The sequence below is a fragment of the Lactuca serriola genome, chromosome 1 (genome assembly GCF_051521515.1).
Source record: "Lactuca serriola cultivar US96UC23 chromosome 1, Lser_US96UC23_V15, whole genome shotgun sequence".
NCBI classification, from domain to species: Eukaryota; Viridiplantae; Streptophyta; class Magnoliopsida; order Asterales; family Asteraceae; genus Lactuca; species Lactuca serriola.
Genome location: NC_136408.1, coordinates 12682120 through 12700122, shown reverse-complemented (window position 1 = coordinate 12700122; position 18003 = coordinate 12682120). Strand labels below are relative to the sequence as shown.

The window sequence follows — 18003 nt, the reverse complement described above, 5'->3', positions numbered from 1 at the left end:
GAAAGAACTGGTAAGGAAACCAAATTTAAAATGAAAGGAAATGTAGACAATAATTCATAGTAAATTTCATTGTAAGGCCTCATGTAGAGATGGCAACGGGGGCGGGGAACACAGGGGACCCCAATCCCCATCCCCATCCCCGAATCCTCATTCCAATCCCCATCCCCATCCCCATCCCCACCGGGGAATATAAATAAACCCCCATCCCCACCCCCAACGGGGACTGGGGATCCCCAACGGGGAAACGGGGATTTTTTTCTCTTTTAACATGCAAACTTTTACGTAAGAAAAAACTCTATATTTCAATTTTACTAGCATAAGTTTAAAGATTTTATAAAATATATAAGTACCCATAAATTGCAGAAAAAATATAAATAAATTTTATACCAAATTTAAATACATACATGAAAAATCAAGTAGAAAAAAATTATCAGATTGATATTTAAGGTAAAATATATCAACCAAAGAGAAAAAAATATATATACACGAGTTTAAATTAGATAAAAGAAAAAACAAAAAGTATAATTTCAACCAAGTAGTTACTAATGAGTTAGGTTACTTAGATCAAATTTTATGTATTATAAACTATACTATAAATATATGTTATGTATTATTTTTATATAGTAATATATGTCGGGGGCGGGTCCGGGGTCGGGGATTAAGAGTATCCCCGTCCCCATCCCCATCCCCACTTTTTTTATTCGGGTATTCCCCATCCTCGTCCCCATCCCCGGTCAACCTAGGGATTCCCCAGTCAAAACGGGTGCGGGTTTCGGGTTCCCATTGGGTATGGGGCTTTTTGCCATCCCTAGCCTCATGGTTAAAGTGTTATAGATCAAGGTGCAGGGCATTGTCCTTAATTTATGGCAAATTGAGTGATCATTATGCAAGAGTGTGTGATTATGGACATGAACTGATGAGGTCCAATCCAGGTAGCACAGTTAGGATTTCTGTTAACCTAAACCCTGATCTGAATACAACTTTTCATAGAATGTATGTGTGTTTTAAATCAATCAAATAGGGGTGGAAGATAGGGTGTCGTAGGGTTATAGGGTTGGATGGACGTTTTTTAAAGGGACAATACAAGGGTGAGCTACTAACTACAAATGGAAGGGATATAAATAATCAAATTTACCCTATAACATAGGTTGTTGTTGAGGTTGAAAACACGGTTAACTGGAAATGGTTCTTGGAACTAGTCAGTGAAAATCTTTAATTGAATGTTGGAAGGGGATTATGTGACATTAGTGATCAACACAAGGTAATGACAAGTTCCTTTATTTACATATAATCTATTGTACTTGCTAATAACAATTACTAATATACTTGTTTGTATACTAGAGTCTTATTGAAGAAACAAAGGAAATTCTACCCCATGTAAAGCACATACAATGTGCTAGGCATATTTATGCAAATTTTAGGAAAGTGTATAGTGGGATAGAACTCAAAAACATGTTTTGGGCAGCTGTAAAATCCACAATAGAATGAGATTTCAAGATAAACATGGAAAGGATCAAGACTTTGAGTGAAGGTGCTTATGATCATCTTATGGCTAGAGACCCTCATTCATGATGCAAGGCATATTTTGGTGGTAGTTAATTTGGCATGTGAGGTTGTAGACAATGGGATTGTAAAGTGTTTTAATGCAATCATAGTAGATGCTAGAAATAAGCCTCTCTTGGCTATGATTAAATAAATAAGACTCTACATGATGGAAAGTTTCTACAACTTAAAAGAGGAAGCACAAAAATGGGATGGTGATGTGTATGAAGCAGTACTTCTGGAGATGGAGGAATTAGGTGAGGATGTAAGGTATAAATTGTATTTCATATTTGAATGTTGGCTTTTAATTGAGTATTTATACTAACCTAAGTGTTTATATTTTCAAGACATGGTATGTAGTGCCAAGTAGTGTAAATACATATGAAATTAGGAATAGCTTTCAAAGTTATGGAGTTAACTTGGTACACCATTACTGCAGCTGTAGACTGTGGGAGATATATAGGATACCTTGTGTGCATGCACATGTAGCAATTTTATACACCAACCAAGATCCAAAGGAATTCATTAGTACTTGGTTTAGCAAGAGTAACTACATGGCTACATATGTTTCTAACATACTTTCAGTAGATGGATGAGGAAATTAGAGGTTCTGAGTGGCAGAGTCTTATGCTATCTATATTTGATCTAGATGGAGAAACTCGGTAACATTGAAAGAGTAGATGCAAGGGATGCTCGCACTACTCAAGCACTTCATTCATCCAGATACAGACGAGAAATGCCTAGGTCGGAAAGAGTTGTGATAGTGCCTCGCCATGTGAGAAAGTTATCGTCGCCCTATAGATGGTAATCTGCATTCACCCAAGTTAATATTAGGATGCAAAGAACCGCATGATTTCCTCCGCGACCAGGAATATTGGACTAAAATAGACAGCAAGTTGCGTTAAGCTTTATAACCCAGGTCATAAAGAAATTGTGGACTAGACACCGGTCTAAATGTTAGTCGACGGGTTATACAAGATCACGCGCTCCCTACAAACTTAAGGAAGCAGACACAATGGAAAAACTAATGGAGCAGGCCATAGAGACTTGTTAGACTACTAGGTGTTCCAAGGAATATCATCTCTAAAGAGATTGCAGAACCACCTCTCGAAATAGTCAGTCACTTCAGAAAATCTCTAAGGGCGAAGCTAGCCCTGATTAGAGACTGCTATCCATGAAACAGTGAACCGAATGAGAGAACGATTCCTTCTTATTAGGAATCTTGCTGTGAAAGCATCTATTAGACTAAGATGAAAATTAGAGTTATCTAAGCATCATCTAGTAAAACCCTCTATCATCCTGACGTTGAGATATTCCGTTAGAAACACCTCATGAGTCGAAAGTGCAGATCCTTTCTGCACTGAGCTGAGGTAGATGCCACGCAACCAATAGATGCCAGCATATAGTCAGCACCTTCAATGATCCAGAAAACCTCCGAAAGCCAACCAATAGGGAATGCGAATCCGAATATGACCTGAGACGCCTAGGAACCAATCAGAAGGACTACACCTCTAGTAAAAGAAAACTTTTGGAACTTCAGAATGGTGATCACGCCAAGTGATGATCTCACCATGGAAGTACATTATGTTTCGAGTACGGAACGTTCTATTTTCCCAAGAACTTAGGACCATCAGAGATTCTTGATAAAAATTGGTCCAGCATCTGTCAGACCCCAACTACTTTAGGGATTCCATAAATTTCATCCTAACCTGTCCACGTATCAGCGAATGAACCAGTTGTATCCGACAAAAACTCTCATCATTTTCTCGACTAAATCCATAAAAACCAGAGTCACGCTCGTTAAGGGAAACATGCGAAATCTGTTTCGGTAAAGGAAACTGAAGAAATCTTATCATGTGTAGCCTAGAGGCCAAAGGAAAAACTATACCTCGTAATGAATGTTCGTTAGGACTCAGTATAAATCGGATTCCCCAAGGGAATGGGCAGATCGGATAGAGCATGAAGTATCCACATCCTTCGCACCTATCCCTGAGTATTCTTTAAGATTCTAATTTTGGGACGAAATTCCCTCTAACGGGGGGATAATGTGACACCCCAAAAATCCTCGTCTTGTAAAGTCCAACTATTCAACTCAGTCGAGTGTCAGCCTTTGTTTTGCTATATTATAACAAAAATGTGGGTCTATATGAGTGTTCTAGGCTTAGTATAACCTAGATATGAGCCTTAAGAAGGGTTAGAAAGTGTGTATCATCACAAAATCGGTCCAAACACACCAAAGAAGGTGTGTGCGGCCGCACACCCGCGTGTGCGGCCAGCCAGCCGCACACCCAGCCGCACACATCCTCCAGCCTCACACTCGACCCTATATATATTGAACACTTAGCCAACCTTACACCCCTTTCTCCCACTCCTTCAAATCTGGAACTTTCTCTCTTTAGAATCTGCATCCAAGAACACTCTAAGGGCCTAAAAAACGTGAAGTACTCCTCCATTCAGTTTGTCATATTGGTAAGGCACCTGAATCTAAGCCTAAAAATCATAGTGTTCTTCGTGTTCTTCACCCTTTGAAGGTGTACGGCCGCACACACATCGTGTGTGACCGCACACACCTCTTTGGCCTTAAAATGGACCTAAACACTCCTTTAAACATAGCAACGACCCAAAACACCTTCTTAGAATCATCCCCAAGCCGTGGAAAATCGATTTGGACACGTTTAGGTGGGAGTGTACGGCCGCACACCTGGATGCACACTCACAAAGGTTGAGTTTGGTGGCCTTACACTCAAATCTAAGGCCCTACACTCATTTAGGGACTTCAATAGGTGTTTGTAACACTTATTTCTAAGTGTTTTCATGTCCCTAAAGTGTGTCCATGTGTCTATTAGTGGTTATATACCCTAAGTGTATTCATATATGTGATGTTACATGCTAAACTAGGATCCGTTTGTGCTCACGACTTCATTCGACACCCGACGATCCTATATCAATCTTTCTTTCGAGTTACCCACTTTAGGTGAGTTCATATCCATTAATTAACCTTTTAAATGATTTTAAATGCTTTTATGGGGGGGGGGTACAATTTGAACTATAGGGTTATTATATCAATCGCATGTGATTAATAACTGTATAGCAAATAGATTTCCGCATGTTAAATTGTTTTATCCAGCTAAAGGTTTTCAAAGTTTGTTTTATAAACTGACATCATGTCATAATTTCTTATTTATAAATTTTCCAAAGGTTTTAACAAAATTTCTTTTTATACTCTTGTATTTTTTTTTTTTTTTGGAAAGGGAACTTCCCTAACAAGGGTTTCCGGGCCAGCTTTCGCGCACCGACTAATCCCCCGCTGCAAACATGAAGCTTTGCCTCATGCCCTGGAGTCACTGCAGGCGAACCTCCATGGCCACAAGGGCTTAGTAGTGCCAGGATTTGAACATGGGTCAATAGGTTATCCACCATATCTTCCACATGCCTTACCAAGTCACCACAACCCAAGTGGTTTACTGTTAAATGCATGCATGTATATGTATAGTTATATAAGTAATGTTTAAAGGACTTAGGAAGGCTAACTCGCTTTAATTCCTTTTCCTTGTTTGGATGTGGCTTTAGGGTAATGGTTATCCGTCCGAAGGTCATTTAAATATTAGTTATATATCATGTATACATATTTAGTCATAAAAGTTTTGTCAGCAGATTCATCACCTTTGGGTAGCAAAGGCATCTAGATAACCTCTCAAGTAAAGTATAATAGGTATAGTTTTGAAACCAACCATAACATTCATGAAGGAGAACTTAGTTATATCTATAACCTAAAACATATACTTCTTAGTAAAAGGAAAGGTTTATAGAAATCAAAACACGAGATACATCCTCATGACGTGGATTTCACCGTTGTCAAGTTGGTAACCAGAGTCTCCTAGAGGGAGAGCGGGCATTGTGTGTATAGATCTATACGGGACAGACACTCCCACATCCTGACTGCTAGCTGCAGTCCCGGCCGGCCAAGCCAAGGGGTAACAAATGTCACATTCATTTCTACGCCAGCAGGTTGTCAAGTATTCGATTGTCAATCAGTATGGTTACGAGTATCTTTAGAGTTACCTTATAATTCATGGCTTTAAGGTAATAAGTATCATCATGGTATCTTCTATATATATATATATATATATATATATATATATATATATATATATATATATATATATATATATATATATATCCCTAGTTATACACTAGGCTACGTTCTAAATCTTTAAATAAACCTACTTAGGATTAAAGATTCTTTTAGACTCTCTGAGGCGTATTGTTCATTTAATACTTCTCGGAGTCTGTATTTCGTTCTTTTAGACTCTCCGAGGTGTATTGTTCATTTAATATTTCCTGGAGTCTGTATTTTGTTCCTTTAGACTTTGTGAGGCGTATGGTTCATTTCATACCACCTGGAGTCTATGTTTTTATTTACTTTTAGCCAACAGTGTTACTGCTGAGGTAAGATATTATTTTCTCCTATTACTTCTGTTTGTGATCTTCTCACATATTCTTTAAAGTATAAACTATATTTTGATAATGATAGTACTTTTGGGAGAAAATATTCCTTAAACATAAAACAATTGGGTCTTGGTAAAAGAAAACTTTTATTTGAAAATATAAGATTTTCTGGAAGAAGTTCTAATACTCTGTAAATTCTAAGCCACTATCTTTTATGTGATTATTTTGAAGGAAATCATGTATTTATATCAATGCCATTAAATACTTATGAACTCACCAACATTAAAATGTTGATGCTCGCTTTCAAAATAACTTGTATTCTCAGGTCGTCAGTAGACAGGTACACTCTGGGAGCTTTTGTGAAGACAACTTTGTACCGAGCTACACCTTATGTTATTCTCTGTATTTACTTCGATGTTGTTAGTAAATGTAACGTATGTAAAATTATTACTATTAATGCAATGGTTGTTGTACTTTGATTACTATACTGCATATGTTGTGATACTTGACATGATGTCCTCCACCCCAGAGCATTTCCGTCGTTCCGGTTTTGGGGTGTGACATTTTATACAAAAGAACATCATATGTGATCATGCAAACCCTAATGCTTGGATCTAGGTTTCTTTATTGTACATGCAATTCATCCAAGACTCAAGAACCCTAATCTAGCATATGCATTTTGAAATTATCACATAACAACAGATCTAGATGATTACCTCTTGTGGAATGGCATGTATCTCTTCAATCTTCTTTCTTTGGAACTTAGAGTCACAAATGTCACTCCTCTAATGGTTTACAATTACCAAGAGCAAGATAATGACTTATGAGAAAGAGGAGGATCACCAAAAACGCCCTAGGGTTCTTCCAAAAGAGTTCACCACGTTTTTGGGGCCATAGAGGTCTTTATATAATGAGGCTATTAGGGTTTTCAACTAGGAAACCCTAATTTGACTGCTTAGGCCCTAAGCAGCCCATGGACTCCCTTTAGAACACCCCTTGGACGAAGTCCTTATGGGCTTCCCATAGAATTTGTACAACCTATGTTCCAAGGTGATCCATAGCCCAATTGCAATTATCTTATAATTACAATTCCAGTCCCCTAAGTTTAATTAATGTCTTTTAGTCACAAAACTAACTATCAATTACTTCTTGACTAATATTAGTTAAACAATATGATTTCTCCTTTAATATATTATTCATATAATATATTATTAAATCATAATTAATCCTCTTTCTCCATAAATCATCCTATCAAGTTACTTTGGTGAAGGCAACCCAAAAGGACCATGCACAATCGGGTCAAATACATACCAAATATAGTTACGGGCTTAGACACTAATCCAACAATTCATTCATGATTACACTAGAAACACTTATAAGTCCTACATAAACATAAACTTGTTAATTCATTTCATTAAATAATGGGAAACAACATAATACATATTCCAAAAGACAGTGATAGTACCCCAGCATACATAACTCAAACACATTAATACTAGCCAAACAAACACAACTAAAACACTACTTTCCGTCAATCTTCTACCTATCCTACTAATCCTTCAACATCACCAAAACAAACAAAAAAGAAACCATAAACACATAAAACAATGATTTCCATCTTCCACCTTCATTTCTAATCAGTTGATGAATGTACACTCCTTCCATGGGTTGTTGTGCTACTGGTTGTTCGACAATGCCTCCAAAAAAAGTTCCCCTTGACTTGTTGTTGTCCAAACTCCCTGAATATTGCATTATTCTCCAAATTACCATTGTTGTGAAATTCTAGTAAGAGATTTGCATACCACTGGTTTAGTAGAGAAGGATCCACCCAATGAAACTATTTGCAGTCTTTAAGTTCATCATGGTAATTTTGGCAGCCTATAAACCTTCTTTCTAGGTTTAACGGAGTCCATGAAGTCCATCTTCCAACATGATCACCATAATAGCATCTACTTCTAAGACGATTCATCCCTCTTCGATTTGCTTCCTACAAAAGATGAAGATGACGATTATGGATCCTCCTCCTGCTTCGATTTCTGCCTGGTTCAATTTTAGGGCACGAGTGAACGAAACTCTTCTATGTGCGTATGAGCTTTATATTTGACTCTCTTTAGTGACTCACATACAGCTCGCCATGTCTAGTCCACATAGACATTTGTAACCGGTTAAATGAGGGTTACCGGATGAAGAGGATTGAATTGTTAGGTTTATCCGGTTTACTTTAGTCTGATATAACATTATATTTTAATATATTATTACGATGTGAGGGTGTCAACCCCCGTTATTCTTAATTCTTGGTTATGCCCCCTGTTTGTTTGTTTCATTATTTATGATCAATGTGTTTTAATATCATTTATTAGTTTGCAGACTTCAAAGAAGAACAACTTTTTTTTGTAGAGATGAGACATTTAATCGACATATTCTTCTGCAATATGGTTTTAAGACTGCAAATGTTTATTTTTGAAAAAAAATAAAAAAGAGTGTTGCAACAAAACAAGTTTTATATGCAACCTTATATGTTTGAGTAAAAATTTCAAATTCAGTTGAAACTTAGGCTCCGTTTGATACCTGTCTGACCGGTCTGAGCCAACGATTTCGGTTGACTCGGTCGGATAGAAGCTGTTTGATGTATGCTGATTTAGTCAACATGTATGGCTGAATTGGCTGAATTGGTCAGCTTGCAAGGCCGATCTGACTGGGAAAAAAGACCTCCCTACCCCGATCTATTCTTCCCTTCATGACCTAAAAGAAAAACGGCAGCCTCATCCTACAGCTCCCCTTCGACAGGTCCCAATCACCACAAGATCGCCACCTTCTTCCTTCAGTCGCCGTCTTCTTCCTTTAGTCGGACATCTGCCCTCCTTCCGTCCAAGGTCTGTATGTCTTCTCCGGCCAGAATCGTCAACACAGGTAACCTGTGAAATCCGAAAATCTCTTAAATATATTAGGAAATCAAAAAACGTTAGCGTATAATCTCTGAAATTCGAATCCTTTTTGCTCTAATGTTATGAAAACTAAAATTGTGTATGTATAATCTCTGAAATCAGAAATTGTGTATACTGTATGAAATCAGAAAAAAAAATTGTCTATAATCTATGAAATCAGATATGTTGTTTCTTCTAATGCTCTCATGTTAAGAATTCCCAATTTATGTATGTACAGATTATGAAATCATTTTTTTTTCTTTGTATAATGTATGAAATCTGGTTTTTTTGGGTGTATAATCTATGTTCTAATGTTATGAAATCAATTTTTTTTGTATATAATCTATGCTATAATGTTATTAAATCGGACTTTTTTTTTGTATATAATTTATGCTCTAATGTTATGAAATCATATATATATATATATATATATATATATATATATATATATATATATATAAATATAAATATATAGTCTTATGGTCTAATGTTATCAAATCTCAAATTGTATATGTATAAGGTATGAAATCAGAATTTTTTTTCTATGTATAAGCTATGAAATTGATAGAAAGTTGTTGACTTTGATTGTGCTATTGTTATTTATGATTATGTTGATCTCATTGGTAGAAAATTGTTTTATGTTTAGATAATTATGTTAGCTTGTTATTTATGTTTTAGGATGTTGGTTTGGAACTAGAGTGAGGATAAAACCTTTCTTGATGCATGCATCCATGAACTAACCACTCATCGTCGTGAGGGTTCTAGGCTTAAGGCAAGTTCATGGAAGACAATATGCGAAAAATTGATAAACGAACACGGTAAAGAGGTTGATCAGAAGCAAATGAGAATCCACTTTGACTACTACAAATCAAAATATGTTGCTTGGGTGAAACTGACAAACAAAACCGACAATATATATGATCCTATAAAAATAAATTTAATCTGATCGATGAACAATGGAAGGAAGAGGGAAAGGTAATACTTTTATAACAAATACTAGTATGATTATTTTTATAACAAATACTAATATTTATAAAAATTGTGAACAGTTGAATAAGTTCGTGTTGTCATTAAAAACTAAACTCCTGTTATTCCCTGATCTTTGCACCCAACTATTTGAAGGCTCGACCTCAATCGGCTTTCAAAGTTGGGGGCCATCTTCTACACTCCCTCGTCCTGTAGAAGAGTTTAGTGCCAATGATTCTGATGATGATGTTCTAATGGAAACATCAACACAACACGTAGGTGCAAGTGAAGAATCTTCGGGGTGTTCAAAAAATAAGGAAGTTGGTGGAAACAAAAGAGTTAGTGGAAAAAAAAGAGATGCAAGGGCATTAGAAGTTGAGGATGAGATTATCAAGTTTGCAAGGTCGTTAGTGGAAAAAAATGAAAGAATTGAAAAAAGTGAAATGGATAAGGATGTTGATGCATGTATGGAGAAATTGAACAAAATGGAATGGGAAAAAGAAGATGAAAGACACAAGAACGCTCTTTTGCTATTTGGTGAAAGTGCCGATGTTAGGAAAGTTTGGTTATGACTTTCGCATACAAGTTGTGAGTCGTGGGTGATGGGTGCGGGTAGGAAGTATGGTTACCTTTGATGATGTTTACTAATTTTTTTTTGTTGCATGACTTTTTGTTACTTGCATGACGTTTGGATGCTATGTTTGATGACTTTTTTGGATGGTACTTTGGATGATATGTTATTGGATATTGAAAGTTTGGTGATGTTTGATGAATTTTTTATTATATGACTTTTGTTACTTGGATGATGTTTACTAGATTTTTTGGTGCATGAATATTTTTTACTTTAACATGTTACCTAATTGCTTGTAACAGGTCAAATATGGCTTCGGATGGCGAAGTTGTAACTTTTCTTTTACTTGTGATTTATTGGTTGAGGTCAAACCGGCGCAGGCTAATCAGAATTCATAGAATTAGAGATAATGATTCAAGCGGGAATGCATATACGCAAGATTTGATGTACGGAGACCCTACACAATGTTACGATATGATGCGTCTTACACAAGAGGCATTTGCATTATTATGCAACCATTTTACCCAAAAAAAATTGGTTGCAACCTAGTAGGACAATAAGCATTGGAGAGAAGATGACTATTTTCTTACATGTTGTAGGACATAATGAACGTTTTCGCGCGGTTAAGGGAAGATTTCATCACTCCACACAAACAATTCATCAATGTTTTCACGAGGTCCTAACTGCAATGATGTGTTTTGCAAAAGAAATTATACTACCAACAATGTAACGCCTGTGTTTCTGGGCCTGTCATTAATATTGATATAATAGTCTAGGTTAACCTTTGTAACCCGTTTTGAAATAATAGAAGTATATTATTTGAGTATTATGTGTTTTGTGCTTAATTGCTTAATTATGTGGTTTGATTAATTAAGAATAAAAATAAGCGAACGGACGATACAAACACTTGAAGATATGATAAGAGCATGTACCTTGGAATTCCTAGGTAATTGGGATGAACATTTACCATTGGTAGAATTTTCCTATAATAATAGTTTTCACTCGAGCATTAAGATGACACCTTATCAAGCTTTGTATGGACAGAAGTGTCGTACGCCGTCTTGTTGGCTTGAGGCTGGGGAAAAGCAGTTTATGGGACCGGAGATGGTTCATCAAACTGCTGAAAAGTTGAAAATAATTAGGGAAAGAATGTTAGCAGCTCAGGATCGTCAAAAGAGCTATGCTGACAAAAAGCGAAGACCGATGACTTTTGAGGTTGGAGATTCGGTTTTGCTTAAAGTCTCGCCGTGGAAGGGACTTATAAGATTTGGTAAAAGGGGAAAATTAAGTCCAAGGTTTATTGGACCGTTTAAAGTTCTTCAGAGGATTGGGAACCAAGCTTACAAGCTCGAACTACCAGAAGAACTGAATGGAATTCATAACACTTTTCATGTGTGTTATTTGAGGAAGTTCACGGGGGAAGTTCCCGACATGATTCCACTTTCGGAGTTGAGAATCGATGAGAACAAAAGGTTGATCGAAGAACCAGAGGCAATTGTTGACCGAAAGACTAAGAAGTTGTGACGCAAGATGGTCGAGTTAGTGCTTGTCCGATGGAAACACACGAATGGGCCGAATCTCACCTGGGAGACGGAGAGTGACATGATGGGTCGCTATCCGCATTTGTTTGTCGATGTGTGATTCCGGGGACGGAATCATTCTAAGGTGGAGAGAATTGTAACGCCTGTGTTTCTGGGCCTGTCATTAATATTGATATAATAGTCTAGGTTAACCTTTGTAACCCGTTTTGAAATAATAGAAGTATATTATTTGAGTATTATGTGTTTTGTGCTTAATTGCTTAATTATGTGGTTTGATTAATTAAGAATAAAAATAAGCGTCAAAATTTAAGTGTAAAATAAACTTGATATCTTTGGATAATGTTGTAGTAGTTGAAATGAGGTTTTTGAATATATATAGAACGCCCAAATCTGACTTCGTATGAGGAAGTTATGATTTATCGAAGTTTCGGCTTAGCGGTATGCAGCCTGAAATACTCGATTTGAGATCGAGCGGTTTTTAGCCAAAACAATCTAAACGAGAATCAAAGATCTCGTTGTTGGTATCGAAGCGATGAAAAGTTAGGCGAGAACGGACGTCAAACGAAGAAGTTATGAATTTATAACGAAGTTTTTCTGTCCCGGCCTATTAAAAATAAATAATAAAAATAAAGTTAAAATTAGCCGACGGAGTCTAAACGAAAGTTGTAGAGCGTAGTCTCACCTTCACGTGGATATAAAGAACGTCGAAAACGGAGTTCGTATGAAGAAGATATGAATTTCCAAAGTTTATTAAATAATTTGTATTTAAATTTAATTATAAAATTCGGTATTATCCGAAGGGGAGTCACCGGGCATATCCGAAGTACACCCAGCGTACTGCTGTACGCCCCGCGTACAGCGAAGCATGACGACCTTCGCACTCGAGTTCTTCGGATGACGAACGCCATGACGATTTCGGACGAGTACGCCCCACGTACAGGCGTACGCCCAGCGTACTCCGAGGCTCCAGCCTCCTATAAATAGGATGCGAGGCTGTCGGGTTCTTTTGCTCATTTTCTCTCTTCTCTCTCCCGTTTTACCTCGATTTGCATACCAGAAGTACCCCGAAGCCCCGGTAATATCCCCGAGACCCGAAGCAAGTCCCGAAGCCCGAAGATCCCGAGAAGTGTGATTCCCGAGCCGAAGCTCTGCCCGCGAGAAGTTCGATTTTTGTAGAGATCTTCTAGATCTGCTGAGGATTACTACTTCTGCAAGTCGTAGTGCTGTCCGATCATCTTCTGATCAAGTGAGTGTATACTACCTTTCACAAACACAATAATAATACAAGTATGGTTTGAGTGTATTGAGTATATTGCTGTTTATACGTGTGAGTGTGTAGTTACTTTCTTCTAACGCATAATTATGAAGTATTTTATACGAAATACGTGTTATGTGTATAATTTTGTTGTTATATGTGTGAATGTATATTCAGTCTCTTCTATCTCATAGATCTGATTTACTTTCTATGAAATACGTGTTATGTGGGTGTGCCTCATCTGTTATGTGGAATATGTATTGAATGAAAATGATATACAGGTTTTAAACTATGTATAAATATTTATATATATATATATATATATATATATATATATATATCTACTAATATGTTGGGTAGAATATAGGTAGATAGTTGGTGTGTAATAAACAGATGAGAGGCCTCGATGTTGTTGTTGTTGTTGATCTAGTTATTCAGCGGAGTATGGATAACAACCACAGACTCTTTCTAGACAGTCCTGTGGAATGCTAGCAGGTTCATAACCTGTAGGTGTTGTGAACGATGTGTTCACCGGTGTACTCTATCCCCCTCATGGTTGCCTTTAGGATATCTATTGTTGAGGAAACCCCTTAGCAGTAATGTCCGTCCCGATGAAAATCCTAGATTAGGTCCCTTGAGATAAATGTTGTTTTAGGGATGTAAAGTGAGGATAACGGGAATGGGTAATCGGGATAGTGATTGGTTGGTGAAATTAAATATAATTTATTTATTGTGGGTTGAAAACCCTATATGCTCACCAGGCTCCCAAGCCTGACCCACTCAGTTTTATTTGTATTACAGGAAGTGGCGCAAGCGCATAAGATGGATGAATCATCGAGTTGTTTTGTTTACAAGTCTGTATATGTATATATTTGTTGAATGACTTGTAATGTTATCGTTTATGCTTTATGGTCTGTATCGGAACATAACATCCCGAGTTTTGATTATATAATGAAAATGCATCTCTTGATGAAATGCTTTGATAAATATTTTTTTATCATGTTTTGTTTTGGGAACAAATTCCGCAACACTTTTAAATCAAAAGGATTTACTCTGAAATTATTTTAAAAAGCATAAATGAAATCGGTCTTTTCTGGCCGAGATTTTGGGGATGTCACAAACAACTCCTAATCCAACAAGACATAACTCAGAATGACATAGACGGTTAAATGAGATTTTTTCCGGAGCAATAAGTGCATTAGATGAAACTCTTGTACATGGGGTTGTACCCGTTGATCAACAAACTCGTTATAGGGGAAGAGGAAAAGGAGAATGTTTTCAAAATGTAATAGGAATTTGTGATTTTGATATGATATTCACCTTTGTTTGGGCTGGATGAGATGGTCTATCACATGATTTAAGAGTTTTGAAGGAAGTTGCATTCGACTCAACTTCTGGATTTCCATTTCCTACACCAAGTTTGTAATCCTTGCATAACTTTTATTATCTATCTTCTTTAATATAATATGTATCACACTCATTTGCAGATAAATATTACCTTTGTGGTGCCGCATATAGAAACACTGATGGGTTTATGACTCCATACCGCAATACTGGGTATTGGTTAGCCGATTTTCGAAGAGGCAGACCTTTAACTAGAGAGGAAAGGTTCAATTATTCTCATGCACAACTTAAAAATGTTATTGAGTGTGCTTATGGTGTATTGAAGGCGAGATTTCCTATCTTAAAACAAATAGTTCTTTATCCTTTTACAGTGCAAAGAGACATAGTCATTGCTTGTGTCGCGATCCATAATTTTATAAGGAAATACAATATAGAAGATGACTTGTTTACAAATTTTGAGGAGAACACTATGGTTACTCCGGACGTCCAAGGTGGAGGAATTGATAGAGAAAACATACAAATTTTGAGGAGAACACTATGGTTATTCCGGACGTCCAAGGTGGGGGAATTGATAGAGAAAACACACAAGGCATAGAATGGGGTTCAGAAACCGTTCAATATATGTGTGTTTTGTGTAATCAGATTGCAAACCAACTACTTTCACCTACTTTACATTAAATTATTATGTTACTAGGTGTGAAACCCGTGTATTACACGGGTTGATTTAAAAAAAAATTAAACATTAAAGTGTAAACGAAAAATATTTTTTAATGTATAACTTTAAATTAAGGAAGATACATATTTATTGCAATTTAATATATCATATATATCATATTTAATACTTTACATATATAAGTATATGACTTTAATTTTAAAAATTGGAACAAACCAAAAATTGACAAGTGGATAATATTTATTTCAAAAATACCACAAAATGACAAGTGTCAAAATTAATGATAAATTGACATGTGGCAAAAAACCTTCATTTATTAAGGAGGATTTTAAATTTCATTATGTTTTTATTTAGATATTAAATTATTTATGTTTAATTTACATTTTGTATGACAATTTTTATTTTGATTTTTAAATGACTTGTGTGTAATTCATATTTTATATGACAATCTGTATGTTTTTATAATTATTCAGCAACTTCATCCATCACTATATACAACAACATGGTAAAATGACTATTTTTTATTAGTCAGCACATTCAGTCAGATGTACAATCAAACAACATGATTTCTTACTCAGTCAAGATTTCTTATCCGGACAGACATTTTTGAGTGAACATCTATCAAATGGGGCTGTAGCCTAATTTAAGAGGCTCTAATATGCATCAAGTAAGCTCTTTTGAAGCAATCAGGGTTATTCCACATCAAAATATACTTTGTATAACCAACTTAATTCAATATTATCTATCCATTTTTAAGACTCCACCACATCTGTCGCGAACTCACGGCACATATAGTCATATACCATAAAAGCTAATATTATTCGCATTTCCATATCATACAAGCAAATACCATATTCCAAATCCAACCCTACATGTTCACTACTATCTGTGTCAAGTAGTAGCTTAAACGAGGAGGTTTGATAATATAATATATAAAATATTATTATATATAACAACCAAAACCATGTGTACGTAGCATCTTATAATGATTCAATTAGTCACTTGCGGCGAGCTTCTTTAACCTTTTTCTTTGGGGCTGTAGTTGGAACTGGAATCGCAATTTCAGAATTGGCACCACCATCTTTCGTTTCTTTACTTACGATCGCAGTTTCAGAATTGGCACCACCATCTTTCGTTTCTTTACTTACGATCGCAGTTTCAGAATTGACACCACTTTCTTTCATTTCTCTACTTACGCTCTTTCTGATGAAGCTGGTTATACTCTTGGCGTGGTTTCTATATTTTATGCCAACAGAGGATTTTAGAAACTCAATCATCATCCGATCCGGTTTCCCAAAAAACTGTCGCCAAAAGAAGGAAAAATTGAGGGATGAACATTTAATTACCACATTATCATGTCAAGTAGCTATATATTGATTAACATCATGCCACATCAACAATCGCGAGAAACCAACATAACATAAAACTGTGTTTATAATTTGATTAAATTAAAATATATACCTTTTCCTTGTAGAGTTTCTTGAGATCATTAACACTAGCAATGCCATACTCCACCAGCTTCGTCGAGTTTTTCGGTCCCACTTCTGGAATTTCCATCAAATCTAGATCTCCGGGGAGAACGGGCGCCGGAGAATTATCCAATCCCGTGGGCTTCACCTCCAAAGCCGACAACCATGTATCAGCGTCATAAACACCCTGGCCTTCAGTACTTTTCTTTGCAGAAATCAAAAACCCCTTATGATCAGATGAAATAGAAGAGATACGAGCTAACCAGGCCAAAGGAGACCCACTTAGACTCCCCTTAAACACAACACATGCTCTGTCTGGAAGAACTGTAATACGAAACCGATTACCAGATCTCAAAGTGTAACGATGGGAACTCAAAGAAGAGGTATAATTACACATGGAAATCGTGGGTTTCGGACCACTAAGAGTGAGCATACCGGAACTAGGCAAGTGTAACGCGGTGGCGGCCGGAGTCATTATGGGAGGAAAATGAATAGGGAATTGAATGTGTTGTTTAAAGCTTAGAGAATGTAGGCGTTTGGTGCTGTTTGCTTAAACCCTGGAGGGATAAGGAGAAAAGGAGGGGGGTAATATAGTAGTAGATGGAGGCACATGATCGGGGGCCCTGATGAACAAGGATTTCAACGCTGTAGCTTATGCATAACGTACCTACAAGTATTTCCTAGCAAAACTCACTCTCGCTTCTTCTTTTTTTTTTTTCCTTTTGAAATACTGGCACTGCAACTCAAAAAGGACACTGCGTAGGAAAACTTCAACAAACCATAGAGGATTATTTTTACAAAGTGTAAAACTAAAAGAAAAGAAAAGACAGAATTTAATGGATATAATACTTGTTGTGTTTGTTTGGCTTAAAACTGTCAAATGTAACAAGCAAGAAACTCTGACTAAAAACTGGACGAAATTAAAGGCGAAGGGTCTTTATGAAACTATCGTGAATGGTTTTAGAAGAATGGGGAAGAAAAGCCTTTTGGTGTGTTTCACACCATTACCTATTTGCTTTCATTTTCCTTTTTTCGCGATAATATTTTTCAGACATCCATTAGACTTTAGTACTTTACAAGCTATAAAAACAAATCTGGATGGGTGGTGAGGGTGCGCGAAAAATTTCCAAACTCCACGTAAAAAAGTTAAAAAAGTGATTCAAATTTTCGCATATTTCTAGTTAAATAAAATGATTTATATATATCTTTGGAGAATTTAGTATATATCTTTGCTAATTGCCTAGCCAAAAATCTAAATATCATATTTGT

At 36.4% G+C, this 18003-nt stretch overlaps 1 protein-coding gene across 1 annotated transcript; it reads right to left on the bottom strand.

Annotated features, from left to right (window-relative positions):
• Positions 1–16065: 16065 nt before the first annotated feature.
• On the bottom strand, positions 16066–17320 carry LOC145103234 (uncharacterized). The gene is made up of 2 exons (XM_079040821.1): positions 16727–17320; positions 16066–16566 (listed from the first exon to the last, which is right to left on the bottom strand). The coding sequence occupies exons 1-2, from the start codon at positions 17207–17209 to the stop codon at positions 16264–16266; spliced, it is 786 nt and encodes a 261-aa protein (XP_078896947.1). The 5' UTR covers positions 17210–17320; the 3' UTR covers positions 16066–16263.
• Between the last annotated feature and the right edge of the window lie 683 nt (positions 17321–18003).